The sequence below is a fragment of the Myxocyprinus asiaticus genome, chromosome 39 (genome assembly GCF_019703515.2).
Source record: "Myxocyprinus asiaticus isolate MX2 ecotype Aquarium Trade chromosome 39, UBuf_Myxa_2, whole genome shotgun sequence".
In the NCBI taxonomy this organism is placed as follows: Eukaryota; Metazoa; Chordata; class Actinopteri; order Cypriniformes; family Catostomidae; genus Myxocyprinus; species Myxocyprinus asiaticus.
Genome location: NC_059382.1, coordinates 78,027 through 92,541, shown reverse-complemented (window position 1 = coordinate 92,541; position 14,515 = coordinate 78,027). Strand labels below are relative to the sequence as shown.

General features: G+C 39.0%; 1 protein-coding gene across 1 annotated transcript in view; it reads right to left on the bottom strand.

The window, feature by feature from the left end:
* Positions 1 to 12,253, bottom strand: part of lsamp (limbic system associated membrane protein) — a 301,791-nt gene extending 289,538 nt beyond the window's left edge. Inside the window, exon 1 of the mRNA XM_051680097.1 lies at positions 12,132 to 12,253. Within this exon, the coding sequence (XP_051536057.1) occupies positions 12,132 to 12,195 (64 nt within the window). The 5' untranslated portion in view covers positions 12,196 to 12,253. The remainder of the gene's footprint in view (positions 1 to 12,131) is intronic.
* Positions 12,254 to 14,515: the final 2,262 nt, after the last annotated feature.

Below are 14,515 nucleotides of genomic sequence, written 5' to 3'. Positions count from 1 at the left end.
GGTGCCCTACGCACTAGGCTGTGTACTCTGCATTTAGATAGTGGCGGTACTGCTGTACAGAACTAATGATCTAAATTCTTTTGACACTGAAAACTGTAACTACACTGAAATAAGAATCCACACAGGACTTTAAATGCTATGAAATAGTGAAAGTAGGCATTAATAAAGCATGATCTTGCTTTAGTTTATATTTCAGCATTATCAGGGTTTCTGTAGGTTTATGAAGCTAAATTTAAGACTTTTTTAAAGACCTTTTTAAGACCAACTAAAGAAAATTTAAGGAATCAATGTGTGTGTGTTTGGGGGGGGGGGGTCATAAAAAAATGAGGGATCATAAAAATTGCATTTTATTTTTATTTAGTACTGCCCCGAAGAAGCTATTTGACATAACACATCCTCACATATATTCCACACGACAAAATAGCAATTGAATTTACACACATGGTTTCTAATATGGTGTGTTGCTTTCTCGATGATCAATGACTGTTTGTGTAATAATTGTTCATGAAACCCTGCTTTGTCCTGAGCAGTGACGATGTCCACTTTTCTTAAGAAAAAACCCAACTACAGTAAAATTATTTGGTTTCTCAGCATCTTCTGCACATTTGAGTTCTTCCCAACAGTGGCTATATATGAGGTCTAGATAATTGAGGGACTAATTCACAACTATTACAAAAGGTGCAAACAATTATTGATGCTCAAGAAGGCAACATAAGAAGAACCAAGGGGTGCAAACTTTTGAACAGTATGATTTGCGTAAATAAGAGTACATTGAGCTGTCTAAATGTGACATTGTCTGATTTACCTCCGTGCTCGTGGGGAAATGAACATTACAGGAAAATACTTGCTTACATATTCACGTGCTGCACGAACAAATGGATCAGCTTCTTTCAGCTCTTTGTTGAAAAAACATGTTTTATTGGTGCATTTCTATTTTTGCTGAATGACAGGATGACAAAGAGTGTGCGCCAAGCGTATGACATCATTGCCATGGTATCCAGATACATTTCAGCAGATTTGCAGAAAGACTAGAATGAAAGTATTGTCAAATCAATGTGCAACGCTTTGAAATTGCTTCTCTTCTCTGCAAACGATACCAAAGACAATGGCAAGAAGGAAAATGAGTACATCAAATGAAAGTAGAAAAAAAATCAGTGAGCCTGCCAGCTGAAACCAGGACATAACTATAATGTTTAGAGAACTGTCGGGACACCGGGACACACCTCTTCAAAACAGGACGTCTGGTCACTCTACTTAAACGCAATGAGAAAACAATCCCTTATACAACATTTAATGCTATGACCTTATGAATTAAAGACTTGTTGCTCTGATTTAAGACCTTTTTAAAGCCTTATTTTGCGGAAGGGCGAATTAAGACTTTTTAAGACCTTTTTAAGACCCGCGGAAACCCTGATTATATATAATGTCCTTGTGGGACATTTTCACGTTTTCACCATAATAATTACTAGAAATGTTCCCAAAACTCTCTTCTTATTGACAAATTCATCCAGGTCTGACAAGAGCCCTTAAAGGGACAGTTCACCCAAAAATTACAATTCTCATCATTTACTCACCCTCGTGTCATCCCAGATGTGTATGACTTTCTTTTATCTGCTGAACTCAAAAGAAGGTTTTTTTAGAAGAATTCCTCAGCTCTGTAGGTCCATGCAATGCAAGTGAATGTGTGGCAACATTTTAAAGCTAAACAAAATCACATAAGTCAGCATAAAAGTAATCCATAAGACTCCAGTGATTAAATCAGTATCTTCAGAAGCGATGTGATATGAGAATGTGTGGATGAGAAACAGAGAAACAGATCACTTTCACATTCTTCTTCTTGTGTTTTTGGTGATTCACATTCTTCTCTGCATACCGCCCCCTGCTGGGCAGGGAGAAGAATGTCTAGCAAAAAATGACAAATATTGATCTGTTTCTCACCCACACCTATCATATCACTTCTGAAGATAGGAACTTAACTAATGGAGTCTTAAGGATTACTTTTATGCTGCCTTTATGTGCTTTTTGGAGCATCAACATTTTGGCTTACAGAGCTGAAATATTCTTCTAAAAATCTTCATTTGTGTTCTGCAGAAGAAAGAAAGTCATACACATCTGGGATGGCATGAGGGTGAGTAAATGATGAAAGAATTTTCATTTTTGGGTGAACTATCCCTTTAAAGTGATAGCTCAGCCATAATTTTATATTTTGTCATCATTTCCCTACCCTCGTGTGTTCCAAACCTGTGTGACCCTTTGTATTATGTGGAACACAAAATATGTTAGACAGAACTGACAGTCTCAGTCACCATTCACTTTCAAAATATGGAGAAAAAAAAAACAAAAAAAAAAAAACATTCACTGAAAGTAAATAATGACTCAGGCAAACATTCTGCCTAATATCTCCTTGTTGTGTTGCATGGAAGAAATTCATACGGGTTTGGAACAAAATGATGGTGAATGATGACAGAATTTCCATTAATAATAATTCTGTAATACATGTTAAATGTGTAATATGTAATGTAATATAGCGGAGTAAACGACTATTATGTCATTTGTGAAAGTAACGAGTTACTCACTACTTGAGTACTCTTTTAATTGGATACTTTCTTACTCTTACTCATTATTTATGTTAGAACTTTTACTTCTACTTGAGTAATTATTTTTTTAAGTAATTGTACTTTACTTGAGTACAGTTTTTGGCTACTCTACCCACCTCTCTCTCTATATATATATACAGTTGTGCTCAAACGTTTGCATACCCCGGCAGAATCTGTGAAATTTTGGCATTGATTTTGAAAATATGACTGATCATGCATTTTTTGTCTTTTATTTAAGGATAGTGATCATATGAAGCCATTTGAGACAAAGGTAAATCTTTTTGGAACTGATGGCATCCAAACTGTATGGCGTCGCAAGGGCAAAGAGTACAATGAAAAATGCGTGCTACCCACAGTAAAACATGGAGGTGGCAGTGTTCTTCTGTGGGGTTGTATGAGTGCTGCAGGTGTCGGGGAATTGCACTTAATTGATGGCATCATGAATTCAGAGATGCACTGCAAAATACTGAAAGAGAAGATGCTACCATCTCTCCGCGCCCTGGGTCGCCGAGCACTCTTTCATCACGATAATGAACCAAAGCTTACATCCAAAGCCACTGCTGCATTTCTGAGGAAGAACAGGGTAAAAGTGATTCAGTGGCCAAGCGTGTCACCCGACCTCAACCCAATAGAACACCTGTGGGGAGTTCTGAAAAGACAGGTTGAGCATCATTCTCCATCCAGCATCCAGGCTCTGAAAGAGCTCATTCTCCAAGAATGGAGAAAAATAGACATGGCAGTATGTCGCCAACTTGTTCACTCTATGCCTAGAAGAGTTGGTGCTGTTCTGAAAAATCATGGAGGCCATACAAATTATTAGATTTGGTGGAATTTGTTGTAGGGTGTATTCATTTTTGCGACACCTCATTTGAATAAAATGTATTATTTTGGTGACCAACCTTTTATGTTCAAAATAAAACAAATGTTTAATAAAACTCAGTTTTGTCAAAATTCCGCTAATTGTTCTGGTGTTCACTGAGAATTAGTTAAAAATCTTAATTTTCAAAGGGGGTGTACTCATTAATCAGAATCAGAATGAGCTTTATTGCCAAGTATGCTTACACATACAAGGAATTTGTCTTGGTGACAGAAGCTTCCAGTGTACAACAATACAAAAACAATACAAAAACAGCAGCAAGACATAGATAATAATAAAAAATAAAAAATAAAACTAATTATACACATACATACAGACACACACATACATACATACATACACACATACACATGGGTAGTGCAAATCTAATACAATCTGTTATGTACAGTGCAAATGTTTTTTTGTTTTTTTTTCAGAGGAATTAAATGGCAGAAGAGGTTGGATGTGTTGGATAAATATAAAAAAGACTAAACTGTGTATTGCACATAGTTATTGCTCAATGGGGCAATTTAACTGTTCATGAGATGGATAGCCTGAAGGACAAAAACTGTTCCTGTACTGAAGCGTCGGCCAGAAGGCAACATTTCAAAAAGGTAGTGGGCAGGGTGAGTGGGGTCCAGAGTGATTTTTCCAGCCTTTTTCCTCACTCTGGAAGTGTCCTCTCAGCAGTCCGAACTGTCCTTTGTAATCTTCTGATGACTGATTTCGTAGCTGAACCAAACCAGACAGTTATTGAAGTGCAGAGGACAGACTCAAATCAAATCAAATCACTTTATTGTCACACAGCCATATACACAAGTGCAATGGTGTGTGAAATTCTTGGGTGCAGTTCCGATCAACATAGCAGTCGTGACAGTGATGAGACAGTACCAATTTACAATAACATCAAATTAACACAGCACAATGACTGCTGAGTAAAACTGTATCAGCAGCGCCTGTGGCAGGTTGAATTTCCTCAGCTGGCAAAGGAAGTACAACCTCTGCTGGGCCTTTTTCACAATGGAGTCAATGGGTCTCCCACTTCAGGTCCTGTGAGATGGTAGTGCCCAGGAACCTGAATGACTCCACTGCTGCCACAGTGCTGTTTAGAGTGGTGAGGGGGGACAGTGTTGGGGTGTTCCTCCTAAAGTCCACAATGATCTAAACCATTTTGAGCGTGTTCAGCTCAAGGTTGTTTTGACTGCCCCAGACAGCCAGCTGTTCAACCTCCCTTCTGTATGCAGACTCATCGTCATCTCGGATGAGGCCGATGACAGTGGTGTCATCTGCAAACTTCAGGAGCTTGACAGAGGGGTCCTTGGAGATGCAGTCATTGGTGTAGAGGGAGAAGAGTAGTGGGGAGAGCACACATCCCTGGGGCGCACCAGTGCTGATTGTACAGGTGCTGGAAGTGAGTTTTCCCTGTCTCACAAGCTGCTGCCTGTCTGTCAGAAAGCTGGTAATCCACTGACAGATAGACGTGGGAACATAATTATAATAATTAATTAATTATAATTATAATTATAATTTTATAATTATAATAATAATAATAATTATCTTTATTTATCACACATTATACATTTGCACATATACAGTGAAATTCTTCTTTTTTTTTTCACATATCCCAGCTAGGCTGGGGTCAGAGTGCAGGGTCAGCCATGATACGGCGCCCCTGGAGCAGATAGGGTCAAGGGCCTCGCTCAAGGGCCCAACAGTGGCATCTTGGCGGTGCTGGGGCTTGAACCCCCGACCTTCTGATCAGTAACCCAGAGCCTTAACCGCTGAGCTACCACTGCCCCTAACAGAGAGTTGGTGTAATTTATTCTGGAGTATAGCTGGGATGATGGTGTTGAAAGCTGAACTGAAGTCCACAAAAAGGATCCTTGCATATGTCCCTGGTCTGTCCAGATGTTGCAGGATATGATGCAATCCTATGTTGACTGCATCATCCACAGACCTTTTTCCTCTTTTTGCAAATTTAAGGGGATCTAGAAAGGGTCCAATGATGTTCTTCAGGTGGGCCAACACCAGTCTCTCAAATGATTTCATGACCACAGACGTCAGGGCGACAGGTCTGTAGTCATTAAGTCCTGTGATTTTTGGTTTCTTTGGGACAGGAATAATGATTGAGCGTTTGAAGCAGCATGGGACTTCACACTGCTCCAGTGATCTATTGAATATCTGTGTGAAGATGGGGGGGCCATCTGGTTAGCACAGGATCAAAGACACGCTGTTGAGATGCCATCTGGGCCTGAAGCCTTCCTCATCTTTTGTTTCCGAAAGACGCGGCTCACATCATCTTCACAGATCTTAAGTGCAGGTTGAGTAGCAGGAGGGGGGAGGAGGGGGGTTGCAAGAGGTGTTGGTGTTTGTGTGAAGTGAAGGTCAGAGTGGGTGTGGGGTGTGAGATTGGGCCTTTCAAATCTGTAGTAGAACACATACAGGTCATCAGCCTAGTTGTTGGTTCCCTACAGGGTTGGGGGCAGCAGTCCTGTAATTTGTGAGTTGTTTCATGCCACTCCACACTGATGCAGGGTCGTTAGCTGAAAACTTGTTTTTAATTATTAACCCTAACCCATAAGCATCCTCTTTGGCCTGACGAAGCTGCCTGAGCTCTGCTGTAAACCAAGATTTGTCGTTGTTGAACTTTAAATAAGTCTTAGTAGGAATGCACATATCCTCACAGAAACTGATATGTGATGTTACAGTATCTGTGGGCTCGTCCAGGTCTGTGGCTGCAACCACAAAAGCACTCCAATCTGTGCAATTGAAGCAGGCTTGTAGTTCCCGCTCTGCTTCATTGGTCCATCTTTTTACAGTCCTTACTACTGGCTTGGTTGATTTTAATTTCTGCCTGTAGGTTGGAAGAAGATGAAGCAGACAGTGATCAGAGAGTCCCAAAGCTGCTCTAGGGACAGAGCGATATGCATCCTTTATTGTTGTGTAACAATGATCCAGTATGTTCCTGTCTCTGGAGGGGCATGTGATGTGCTGTTTGTATTTGGGCAGTTCACGTGTGAGATTTGCTTTGTTAAAATCCCCAAGAACAATAATAACCAAGTCCGGGTATTGTTGTTCTGTGTCTGTGATTTGATCAGCCAGCTGTTGCAGCGCTGTGTTCACACAAGCATTTCACACTCACCAGAATAAACGAGGAAAACTCCCGCGGGGAGTAGAAAGGCTTACAGTTAATAAAGAGCACTTTCAAATTAGGACAGTACATCCTCTTTAACGTTGTTACATCTGTACACCAACATTCATTGATATAAAAGCATGTTCCACCGCTTCTCTCGTTTTCCCCGTTAACTCTGTGATGCGATCCGCTCTGAACAGCTGGAAGCCCGGCAGATGTAACGCGCTGTTCGGAATGGCTTCACTCAGCCAGGTTTTTGTGAAGCACAAGACAGCAGAAGTTGAAAAGTCCTTGTTTGTGCGGGTGAGGAGATGTAGTTCGTCCATTTTGTTAGGAAGAGAGCGGAGATTCGCTAAGTGAATACTCGGCAGCGCTGTTCGAAATCCGTGCTGATGGAGTTTGACCAGCGCACCGGCTCGTCTTCCTCCCCTGCGTCTCCTGAACAACAAAGCCGCGCCTCCAACTAAAATGTCTAACAAAACGTCTGAATATTCAAAATCCGGGAAAGGATTGTCTGGTATATGCAGTCGAATGTTCAGCAGTTCGTCTCTGTTAAAACTGACTGGAAAAAGATTACTAAACACAGGACAAACAAACAAAAACAACAAAAGAACTGAGGAGCTCCACACCGAGGCAGCCATCCATGGCACCATCATAATGATTAATGCTGAGTACTGTATATATATATATATATATATATATATATATATACACACACACACACACACACACACACACACACACACACAGTAGATGACAGATAGATAGGTAGGTATATAGATAGACAGACAGACAGACATTCCAAAGTCTAATAAAAATACAATATAATACATATAAAAAATAAAATAAAAAATTTGGTTTTTGGACAGTGTCTCCAGCATTTTTGGTTTAGGCCAAAAAAATTTCAGTTCATAAACGGTATTACGGTTGAGTCTAATATAGATGATACTGCTCCATCTTTCAATAAAAGTTTCTTTGCAAAGCCTAAATCTTGGGACACACATTTTTAAATTGAACTCTTTCCTGACAAAGCTTGAACCAACTAAAATTATTATTTTTTCTATGCACATTGCACACTTGTGGACTAAGGCAACAAAATCTGCTGACTTCAAAATTAGAATTTAATTAAAATTTTGGTCATATTTAAGGTAAAAATTAAAATTTAGTTTCTCAGCCCAGTTGACAGCCCCTACTTTCTTACAGGATGCTTTAATGTGTGTATAGGGTTAGGGTTAGGGGATATCTTGTTTACTATCTGCCTTAAACAAAGTTTTTAAAAAACTTAAATAGATATGATGCCGTACAGTAACCGTATTAGCGGTTTACAAACCATTTATGCAGTTTTACTATAAACACAGAAAAAATATACTTAAATTGAAACAATACATGCTATTTGGAGTTTTGCAGTATTTATTTATTTATTTATTTATTTTATCCCCTTTTCTCCCAATTTGGAATGCCCAATTCCCACTGCTTAGTAGGTCCTCGTGGTGGCGCGGTTACTCACCTCAATCCGGGTGGCGGAGGACAAGTCTCAGTTGCCTCCGCTTCTGAGACCGTCAATCTGTGCATCTTATCACGTGACTCGTTGTGCATGACACCGCGGAGACTCACAGCATGTGGAGGCTCATGCTACTCTCCACGATCCACACACAACTTACCACACGCCCCATTGAGAGCGAGAACCACTAATCACAACCACGAGGAGGTTACCCCATGTGACTCTACCCTCCCTAGCAACTGGGCCATTTTGGTTGCTTAGGAGACCTGGCTGGAGTCACTCAGCATGCCCTGGATTTGAACTCGTGACTCCAGGTTTGATAGTCAGCGTCAATACTCGCTGAGATACCCAGGCCCCTTTTTTGCAGTATTAACATTTAATAACAATTAATTAATTATTTAACTAAATAACATTTGACTATTAAAAATTCCTGAAAATGTACATATCTTATTACTATTATTATTATTTTATTATTATTTTTAAGGATGTTGCGTTGCACTTCATGCCACACTTGAATGAGTCTGGAAACGCCACTGTATTGTTGGTTAAAAGAAAACTACACTAACATTAGTGCAACTTCCAGTGTTGCATTCCTCAGCCTTGCTCTCTCTGAATTCACAGTGACGATTACATATATTGTGGAGGCGGGGCTATTCAAATGACTCCTACATTCTACGTAAGGGGGCAAGTTAAAAAACTAGTCATTTTTGCAAGGTGGAAACAATAAATGCAGGCTGGAGAGGAATTTTTTTAACTCTAAATTTTACTGTGTTTTTATAGTACAATGTGACCTGTCAAAATATCAAGGAAAATTTGATTCCTCATGACATGACCCCTTTAATATTAGTAGACTTGAATCTCCTTTTTCCAATATAACGACGCCGAGCTATTAGATGCAAGGGTTAGTTACTCAAATGTTCCAGAGGGACCTGCAGTGGGTGTTACTGTAGTGTCCTGTAATGTTTTTAACCAAAGGTCTTCAACAGGGGGTCTGTGGCAGTACTGCAGACCAATTACTGTATGATCTGAATTTTTTTTTGTGAAAAATGGAAATATACGTTAAACAAAAACACTTAAACCAAAGCTTAATGTTTTATGCTGTAATGTTGTACTTTTTGTAATGTTTAAGCATGCTGACAGCACGTGGTGCGTTACGTGTACAGCAGTTACTATCAGCGAGTAAACTTTGAAAAGTTGCGCCTTAAATCATCCTCATTATTTAACACATTGCTTCTGTACAAATGCATCGCGTTCAACAATCAATTACAATTTTTGTCATTATCGGACTTTAAATTGCCTGCTGTAACAAGTTTATTTGTAATAAATAGTTGCAGAAGAAAAAGGTGTTGGATGCCTTGCTGACCCACAATAATCGTACATTTATGCACTTTTGAAGCACTCTGGTTACACTGAAGCACATCACTGAGCTCAGGATGCGCATAAGCGGTGTCCTGCCCTAGATTGGAGCATCTCTTATTACATCTCTTATTACCTCCTGCTTATTTTTTGTGTATTTATAAGTTTTCTTATTGTAGGGCTGCCCTTAGCGTCCACATATCCCCCAGAAATACATCCACTAAGACGTTCAGTTGTGATATGATATGTATATTTTTGCATCAGTGCTGTTGTATAATAAGAAAAATTGCAAATAATTGCAAATAATCGTAAAACCGGTTAACCGCGATTTTTTCTCAGACGGTAATGTCACCGTCAAAAACTCACACCGCAGTATCCCTTCTAACTGCTGTGTCATTTAGATTTTTCTTTTATCCAAAGCAACGTACAGTAATGATTGCAGGGACAGGTGCATGAGCACATAGATCACTGCATGGATCTGAACCTGAAGACTATCAGTCACCACTCTCGATCTAAACCACTACACCATAGTCAGTGATGGACTAAATAAAAATAATAATAAAAATCACAAAGAAAAACACAACTCTTTTTTTTTTAACACTGTAGTAGTCATGACCATTAATGAAATCAGTCTCTCTGTGCATGTCTACACCTGAAGGGGTTTAAATGTTCATGCATCACGTCTTGTCTAGTCTCTTCTAAAGCTCATGGCGTGATAATGAAGGAATCAAACCACTCAAGCATCTTACAGTCTCAACATGATAAAGTTCCAGTCAAGGAGCTCCTAAGAGAAATTAATGATGAAATATAAAACACACCCTTGTGCTGCCAAACTCAATTCATTTAACAAATGAACAAGATTTTAATAAGATCAGCAAAATGATTTAGAATTCACCAATGCAACAGACTTCTATCACTGATTGATCAATTGATTTAATTAGGCTGACTAAATTAATGTATTATGGCAGTGGCTCTCAACCAGGGAGCCAGGGCCTACTAGGGGAAACTTCCAAAGGGGTCACAAGAGGAATCAAACTTTTTTTAAATAAGTTATGTTAGAATAATCAAACTTAATTACAATGCTAAATACCTCTAACAACCTCTGGAACCACTAAATTAATTGTGTGCAGGAATAAAAATGGTTGAGAACCACTGTATTATGGGTATTTCTATGGCAAACTCAGAAGATGGTGTCTACATTTGATTCTGTATTATATATTCAGTCAAATTCAAGCACTCATTTGCTATAGATAGCATATATCTCCAAGTGTCAAAGTAAGTCATTATTCCTGTGAGCAAACCTTCTTTTGATTGTTCAAGGATGGTCTGTAAAACTCATTGACTGGAGAACCTTCATATTGTGTGAGCATTGCACATATGAGGTAATTTTAAGGGTGGTTTGACGGTTGTTGAATAAAAATGCCTTCTTGATAGTTGTGCTAAAACCCCCTGACCTGATGCAACAGAGACCCCTGTTGGCCCATTCAGAACACAGAGACAGTCAAAGGTTTGATGTGATTTATCACTGGTCACTGTTTCTACAGTTGCGCTTGAGTCTAATCCACATTCTATCAAGTCACACCGACTGAAGAACAGAGCAACGCAGGATTTGTATCTGGTTGTGCATGTAGACCATTCTACACTTGCAAACATAACACAATACCATCCAATTCATAGGAACTTGATGCGTTTTCATCAAAAGAAACGTCATTAGAACTGCTTCAACCCATTTCTGTAATTTCACTTATTTTCATTGCTCAAGAGGATTTTAAACTTTGCTTTTCTGTGATTTAAATGAGAGATAATTGAGTGTCTGTGGGTTCCAGAGTTACTGTGCATCCTAATGAGTGGCCTCTTTATTCTGAGAACAAATCAATACCACTAATGGACATAAGTACTAGCCTCATCAATAACATTAGACAGAAGAAAAAAAAAAACCTTCAGAGCACCTTATTACATATAAACTGCAAAACAACTATACATCAGTTTCTTTTAATGAGACATTATAACAGAACTAAAAAAGTCAAATAAATACGGGTTCAACTCTTTAGTTCTACTGACATCAACATCATCATCAGCTGAACCAATGAAAGCTGCTCTGAGTGAGATACAGGAGAATCTGTTTGAAAGCATCAGAGAGAGAGAGAGAGAGAGAGAGAGAGAGAGAGAGAGAGATATGTGTGTATGTGTGTGTGTGTGTGTGTGTGTTGGAAGATCAAAGGTCCTGCAAGGACACATGTGGCATCACTGATCATCACAAACATGCAGGTGAAGTTCTGCAGCACCTGCGCCTCACTGGCTCTCCAACAACAACAACATTAAAATCCTGTTCGCTCACATGCTGTTGTTTGTGCCACTTTAGATCACAACTGGAAATTAGATTTTCATTAATAAATCTGGTGTCATGTGCACAAAATAAGCAGGAGATTTGCACATGACCAAACTCCAGCGCAGCATAAAATAAAAACAAACTAGAACACGTTTGTGGAAATGTATTATAAAAGAGACCATCAGTAATAGATAAGTGTATGCTCTAAAACATGACAGTAACATAAATGACGCTCTGTTTATATCGCCATGAACACGAACATGCTAATGTGACTGAAGAAATAAAGGATCCCGCTGGAACTGAAACATCACGTTTAATATTCTGACAAACGCGCATCACGAATGTAATGTCATGTCTACCTTCAAATCCGAAGAGAACGAAGAATCCCGGAATGAAGATCGCGTGAATCCGAAAGCAGCTCATTTCGTCTCGATCCGGATGAACACAGATCTTCCCTGCGCGCGCGCACGTGCGTGTGCGTGTTCCGCTGGTTCGGTTCGGAAATGACAGCAGCGTTTGAGTTCGGATGCGGATGCTGCTTCTGATGACTGTGATGCCGCAGAGCTGAATTTCAGTGTCTGATTCTCTCATGTTCTCTGGTGCGCTGCTGCCATCTAACGAAGAGAACAAACCAAACTCATTAATGATGACAGACACGTCCTCTTTCATTCTCCAAACATCATCTCACCTGCAGTCAAATCTGTTCAATCAGGAATAAAAACACACATCTCGTTAAACTGCATTCGTGTGTCTTATGAAGCATATTTTAAAGAAGATTTAATTCAAAAGTGTAGCTGTCCTTGTGATAGTTGTTATGCTGCATGTGGCCTTAAAATAAACACTACCCAGAGAGCAAGGAGACATCGAGTCAACGTCTATTTTAGTTGTAATGGTCAGATCAATTTTCAATGTTGAATCAACATTCACTATTTGGTCTGTACATCAGAACATCGTTAGGTCGAAAATAGAACATCTATTCAATGTCGAAATGTGGTTGATTCATCAACATGTACTGCTGACCCATTTTTTGTTGTTGTTGTTGTCTTTTATCCCCTTTTCTCCCAAATTTTGGAATGCCCAATTCCCACTGCTTAGTAGGTCCTCATGGTGGCGTGGTTACACACCTCAATCCGGGTGGTGGAGGACAAGTCTCAGTTGCCTCCACTTCTGAGACCGTCAATCCGTGCATCTTATCACGTGACTCGTTGTGCATGACACCGCGGAGACTCACAGCATGTGGAGGCTCATGCTACTCTCCACGATCCACACACAACTTACCACACACCCCATTGAGAGCGAGAACCACTAATCACGACCACGAGGAGGTTACCACATGTGACTCTACCCTCCCTAGCAACTGGGCCAATTTGGTTGCTTAGGAGACCTAGCTGGAGTCACTCAGCACGCCTTGGATTCGAACTCGTGACTCCAGGTGTGATAGTCAGCGTCAATACTCACTGAGATACCCAGGCACCCTATTTGGTCTAAATCTTAACGTTTGTTCTGTGTTGAAACTTGGTTAGAGAAGTCAGAGTTCTGCGCATCTGCGTTTTAGAATCTACACCAGGCCAACCGTCAGTGGATGCGTCGCGAGAAAAAGGTAAGAATAAATGCATTTTTATTCATCATTTTACACAATGTTTTGTCAGTCTATTATTGAATATTACTTTAGATTTGAATTGTTTTCTCCCTCTGTGTTTTAAAAAAATTCCTGCTTAGTAATTTTGTAATTAAATGCCCTATTCTTCCGGTAACTGAGGTAAATTTAGATAATTCACCATGTTGGACTCATTTCAGTTGTTGTAGATGGTCAACTTCAACATGATCAATTTCACTCATATTTTCTAAACTTTAACTTTAGTTCATTCATTTCTCTGTTTCCGCTCGTGAATGTCCTTCATACACAAGGTAAATAAATGTTAAAACTGTCATTACTTTCTCAAAGACTGTGTTTTAATTTTAGGGACAAAGCTTGTGGCATTTTCTGCACTAATGTTCATAGGTCCATCTGAGCATGGCAAAGGCAGATGTCTAAAGTTATCTTTATAATATTACAATTGTATGTCTCATAACAATATAACACATTTAAATACATTGTCATCTGCTGTACCTATAAATTGTGCTGGGAAACACGGTGTCTTTTGTGTTTTACCTAAATGATTAAATATGATGATTTTATGATAATGATTAATTGTAGGACTGTTAATAATACTATTTAATAATGTCACTTGTACATATATATATATATATATATATATATATATATATATATATATATATATATATATATATATTTCAGAGAGACGTCCAGTGCTTCACTCATGTTTAATTTGCCCCAAAGAGGCTCAAGTACAGAAGACAGTGATATTCTTTTTGAATATTGTATTATAATGCCAAATATCTCAATATCATGTTTGATATACAGTAGGGTGGAGTTAAAATAGTATAACCTGTTATTTCTTTATAATTCTAGAATTTACATCATAAGACTTGATTTTATTATGGATTGTTGAAATGCAGTTTCACTGTGATTGATGTCTTTTTCTTTTACCTTTAGGGAGGATCTCTTCAACAGACACACATCACAGCACATCACTGAATAATAAAGTCTTTCTCATCATTGATCACAGTTTTACACCTTTTCAAGCTTACATGGTGCAGACCAAAAAACAGATGTCAATGGAAATAAATGTTGCCTGTTCACTTACTGATACACACTAATTACTCCAGAAAAAAGTACTTA